This window comes from Anarrhichthys ocellatus, unplaced genomic scaffold (assembly GCF_004355925.1).
Source record: "Anarrhichthys ocellatus isolate YVR2014 unplaced genomic scaffold, GSC_Weel_1.0 scaffold179, whole genome shotgun sequence".
In the NCBI taxonomy this organism is placed as follows: domain Eukaryota; kingdom Metazoa; phylum Chordata; class Actinopteri; order Perciformes; family Anarhichadidae; genus Anarrhichthys; species Anarrhichthys ocellatus.
Window position 1 is genome coordinate 176242 of NW_022280209.1, and position 5844 is coordinate 182085.

At 39.0% G+C, this 5844-nt stretch overlaps 1 protein-coding gene across 1 annotated transcript in view; it reads left to right on the plus strand.

Moving 5' to 3' along the window:
- derl2 (derlin 2) overlaps positions 1-5749 on the plus strand; it is an 8040-nt gene extending 2291 nt beyond the window's left edge. The window contains exons 2-7 of the mRNA XM_031878450.1: positions 258-323; positions 2100-2173; positions 2429-2522; positions 3733-3928; positions 4047-4137; positions 4465-5749. Coding sequence (XP_031734310.1) covers positions 258-323; positions 2100-2173; positions 2429-2522; positions 3733-3928; positions 4047-4137; positions 4465-4570 — 627 coding nt within the window. The 3' untranslated portion in view covers positions 4571-5749. The remainder of the gene's footprint in view (positions 1-257; positions 324-2099; positions 2174-2428; positions 2523-3732; positions 3929-4046; positions 4138-4464) is intronic.
- Positions 5750-5844: the final 95 nt, after the last annotated feature.

The following is a 5844-nucleotide window of genomic DNA, read 5'->3' on the forward strand; positions in this document are numbered from 1 at the left end:
TTAATAATAAAAACCTTCATTTAAAAACTGCATTTTGTGTTTACTTGTGTTATCTTTGTCTAATATTTAAATTTGTTTGATGTGAAACATTTAAGTGTGACAAACATGCAAAAAAATAAGAAATCAGGAAGGGGCAAACACTTTTTCACACAACTGTATATATTTCTTTCTTTTTTTTTTTTGTAAGATGTCAATGTTTGTCAAAGCTGGATCCTTCATCTTAACATTATTATTGTTTGTTTTGTCGTCTCTCACAGCAACTAGAGATCATCACACCATTTCAGCTATACTTCAATCCAGATCTGATTCTAAGGAATTACCAGGTGAGTAATCTGACCCTCAGGAGGATTCAGGGTGCATACTGTAACATCTCAGTGTTTCAGCTGAAATGAGTAGTTCACAAGTTCAGCTGAAATGAAATCGCTTTTATTTGTCTGTTTTCTGTACATCACCTGTCCTGTGTTCTTCTTTTAGAAAAACCCAAAAGGAAGACATTTATTTATCACATCTTTGGTTTAATGGTGGCGCCCCTATTAAATTGGCAGAATCTGGTATCTGGTATCTGTCTGCGTAGATGGAGACCTTATTTTGAACCAGCCAATCAAATCTTGCAAAAAGCAGTGAGGTCAGCATTATATTCTAGGCAGAGCAGGTGGTCACAAAACGCAAGAGCCAGACTCCAACACAACCACTGTGGCTTCCCTGCTAACGTCTCCTTATCTGTCTTACAAACACTTGATATGGATTAAGTATGAATAAATAAATGCATTAATAAATGTATAAATAAATAAATAAAAGAATAATTAAATGCTGAAATCAATGTTGAAATAGATAAATAAAGGTATAAATAAAAGTAAAAATAAATAGATTAATGTATAGATGAATAAATAAAAGTTGATAATCAAACAGGACATAAAGAAATTCATATATTTATTTATACATTTCTGTTCACCTACATTTATTCATTTATTTATTTATGCTAATGAGGTGGGAGGTCCTAACCTCTGTCTAAAGCAGGATTGGTCACAGGAGTGTGATGGCTTCTGGTCCACTACTTCTGCCTTGCACAGTAACGTTGAAGTTGGCTAGCCCAGTGTTGCCAAATTGGTGACTTTCTCGCTAAATCTGGCGACTTTCCAAACCCTCTTGGCGAATTTTTTTTTGTCAAAAGTGACTAGCGACAAATCTAGCGACTTTTTCTGGTGTTATTGGAGACTCTGATGTGAAAACCCGTATTGTTCTGCAGTTACTGTCCTCAACTGCCGTGAGCCCCTCCGCCGTCCCAAAGCACTCACAGGTGGTCAGTCTCACAGCGGCCTCGCGCAGCAGTCCCAGCTGCAGACTGAGGAAGCCGTTAGTGCTGCGAGCTAGTTTCTTGACGTCGTCTACAGGGATGATTTGCTAGGAATATGTTGCTTCTGTCTTGCTCCCCTAGTTGACCAATCCTGCTTAAGAATGAGGTTTGGACCACCTACCTCATTAACATACGGACACAGAAATGAAGGTGAACAAAAAATGTAGAAATAGATTTATTTATTTCCTGTTTAGGCATCAACTTTTATTTATTCATTTCTGTATTTATACGTTTATGTATGGATTTATTTATTTATACTTATGACATTTTTCGTCCTCCCTAACTTAACACCGTCAGCTGCTGTCAATCAGACACACCCTCCAGCCGGCTGAGGCCAAAAGGAGCATTTCAGATGTGTCTTCTATTTAACAGTAAAAGTGTTTTTGACTACAAACAGGATGAATCAATAAGTGAAATCATTGTTGTATGATGTTACATTTAATCTGTTAGAATATTTTTTTTGTCAAAATAAGAACAAATCTATTTATCTTGTGGTTTTCTTAGATTGTGATCTAAATCAAATAGAAATAGTTCTATTGATTTTTCACACAATGAGCTATGTTTGTGATACAGACTGCTCTGATCGTCCATGTCATGTGGCCTGTCTCACACCACTGTGAACTCGCTTCTGCAGTTAAAGAAAGCCTCTATCCACCACAGAAAGGTTGAACATGACCTGGATCTGTGCATCTTACTCTGTGTGTATGTTATGTACAGCTGAATGTTGTCTTTTTTCTTTTTGTAGGTATGGCGACTAATAACCAACTTCCTGTTTTTTGGTCCAGTTGGCTTCAATTTCCTGTTCAATATGATTTTTCTGTATCCTTCTTGGTTCCATGTCTCACTTCATCTAGCATGTGAAGTGTGGTTGCATACGTCTTGTTTGGCAGGGGAAGGCTCGATGTGGTTTCAGAGATGGGATGAGGAAACGTTTCATGTCTATGGTGTCACATGATAGAGATACCTTCTGTAAGATGCACAACCATCCAAACACAAACCATTATGATGGCCATTTCTTTAGTGATGATGAAATGTGTAAAGTCTGTGTCGAGTTCCTTAACCGTTAGCTTCCAGGTATAGATACTGCCGGATGCTGGAGGAGGGCTCCTTCAGGGGACGCACGGCTGACTTTGTCTTCATGTTCCTCTTTGGTGGCCTTCTGATGACCGTATCCTTCCATTAATGTTCCATTGAGAATCATCTCCATGTACAGATAGCGAGGGCTGTAGTGAATGTCAATGACCAGTAAATCATTTATCACTTCTGTTGACCTCAACATTGACTACGTTTACATGCACACTCATATTATTATATTATTCCCAATATGATAATATTCCAAACTTGATATGGTTCAAAGACATCATATTCCATTTGGATGTTCTGAAACGGAGCGTTTTCAGATGAAGACGTGTGATGTGTTGATATTCTTCAGGTTTTAGGAGCATTCTCTGGACATACAGCTCATTCAGAACAGGCCTCTCTCCTGTGTACGACCAGCTCTGTGAGTTGAACACAAACCAACTCTCCAACAGTTTGCAAAGCTGGAGTAGAGATCCACGCCCAGAGGAAAAGCCTACATCTGTGGATGGAAGGAGAAGCACACGTACTGTTAAGCATTGTGAACGACTTGGATATCACTTTTACATGTTTTACATGTTATGGCCTCGACTCATCAAACACAGCCGAGAATGATGGGGCTGAGTCACGAGGTCATCTTCCGTTAATCAGAATACACACGGCTGCATGTAAATTGGAATATTTATTTTCATTAGCCATGTAAACAGCTTATTAGGAATATTTTTCTTTTTTGGAATAAGGGCAAAAACCGGAATATTTGGTGCATGTAAACAGAGTCTCTTGTAAAGCTAATGGTGCCCTTTAACTTTCACTAATATTGTGTTTGTGTGTGTATAATGCTGTTATTATGGGTAGCCCACTGCATCTTTTCATTCCTCCTTCATTATGGGATACCAAGCTGGTAGCTCCTTAGTTGCATTGCACTTGTACTGTGTAAAGGGAAGGAAGATTTAATAACCACAAGCTTGTGGGAGACGTTGCACCGGCATCTTTGCTGCTAAATTGAAAAAGTGGTATTCTGATATGCTGCTGCGTGCAACACTTTTGTCGCTTTTCATATTCATATACCAGTGGTGTACCATATGCCCATTGTTGGTGGTATGCCACTTCTGTCCCACTGACCATCACTTACCTCATAATAACTAACATATACTGTATATTTCTCGTTGGTAAGAATCATTTCTTCGTCTCATCCAGACTGAGTTAACTGTGTGTTTGTGGAGTAGCCCTCCTTATTTGGCACCAGCATGGCTATACAACGATCAGTTTGTTCAAAGACATGTTCTTTAACAAGGTGTCAGATATTTGGCACTTTTGTAAGCCTGGTGTTTCTGGGCCAAGCCTTCACTATCATGCTGGTGTACGTGTGGAGTCGGCGAAATCCAAACGTTCGCATGAATTTCTTTGGCCTGCTGAATTTCCAGGCCCCCTTCCTTCCCTGGGTGCTGATGGGATTCTCACTTCTGCTGGGAAACTCCATCATTGTTGACCTTTTAGGTACCTATCACTGTCATCTGCAGTCCTTTATTATTTGCTGATGTGCTAAAATGGAACTGGTGTGGTTGTTGGTGTACACAGTATGAATAGTGTTCAAATGTTTTTTACCATTCTTGAGGTATCGCTGTTGGCCATGTGTACTTCTTTCTGGAGGATGTTTTCCCCAACCAGCCAGGTGGTGGAAGGTGGCTCAAGACCCCGTCTATCATGTGAGTTTCTGCTTTCTTCTAACTGACAGCCCAAACCTGTAAGTTTCAACATACAGTACACCCTACAGTTTGAAAGTGGATGAATGAATGAATTGACCTGTATGTATTTTGTCCTTATGGTGGCTAGAGGAAAGCTTGCAGAGTATCCACAATGAAAAGGGTCTGTCCTCTGGGGAGCCTGAACCTGCTTAGGGAGTTTCATGGCCATCTGCAATGAGATTTTGTGCACAGTGTATACTTTGGCTTGATGGCGGCACTAGATCATGGGTGTTCAATCAGAAATCTTTAGAAAATCCCTCATCATCCTCCTTTGCGTGTCTCCCACAGAAAGATGCTGTTTGACACACCAGAGGAAGATGCCAACTACAACCCTTTGCCCGAGGAGCGCCCGGGAGGGTTTGCCTGGGGAGAGGGACAGCGCCTTGGAGGTTAAATATGGCCACAGGTGGTGTCTGATTGTCAGGTCACTTTCAAGGACAGTCCCTCAGAGAGATGAAGTGGATGAACACGGTCTTTGTTTTTGACTTGTTTGTTTAGTTCTGGATGAAGATTGCCAGATATAGAGATAACGTCTGTTGTCTCTGTATATGGGCTTATATCATCCCCAGAAACTCTTCTTGATGCGAGAGCCTTGCTCTAAGACTCTTTGAGAGAACACAAGCTCCTGAAGGAACTCTGGATTGTGAGCCTTTGGCCTCCGGTGATGTTTTTTTTTCAATCTAAAAAAATAAAAAATAAAAAAGGATACAAAACAACTCTCATATTAAAGAGAAAACAATGAGAGCAGTAAAATATCTAAATGAATTTATTCAGATGGCCAGTGCATTCTTTTTCTCATTTCACTTTTTAAAGAAATAAATGTGTGTGGCAAATGATGCTTTGGTTTGATCTCTTTGATCTGTAGAAGTATTGCTTGAAACCAAAAACATCTCCGACTAATTGATACGTACAAATAGCATTGTTGTCTGTAGAACAGCTCTTGTAACTGCATTCTCTGTTCTCACAGCAGCTCATTGTGATATAAATATCAAGATTTGTACTATTTTCTCAACTCCATCTTTTCCTCCTATCAGGTTAAGTTTTCACAGCTGTACTCCTTTTGTGTTGTATTTGATACAAACAGCCTTAAATCAGATATGTGTAGTTATGTCATATACAAAGGGGTGAGTCTTGCCAATGTTATTGTTTGTGACATCTCCTCTGGTTTTTTTTTTTATGGATTTTCCACACATTTTGAATTCTGTTGTTTCTATTTTTTAAATGTTGCCATGTTATCTGGTTTGTGGGAAATGGATTATGAATCCTGGTAGATAATATTTGACCTGTTTGTTGTTCTAGAGAAGGGATAAAAGAAGCTAATGAGATGAAGTGTGAAATGCATATGTCACATTGGGAGGATTGAAAAGCTTTGTTGAATTATGCTTGCCCTGGAACAAAAAATATATACAGTATATGGGCCTAATTTGAGTTTCTAATCATCTGTACTACTGTATAGTGGGTTGAGATGAGTAATGGACTGTAGTGAAGTCATAGTTTTTTATGTATTACAACTGGTTATTCTGTTGTATTTTGCACTTCTCAATAATCTTAAGAAAACTGCTGTACAAATGGAGTTGGATTTTACTGTCAGACTTAAAAAGCCAAGTTATAACCAACATAATGCACTGTATTTCAGTGTAACGTTTACATTCATACATCTAATTCCTA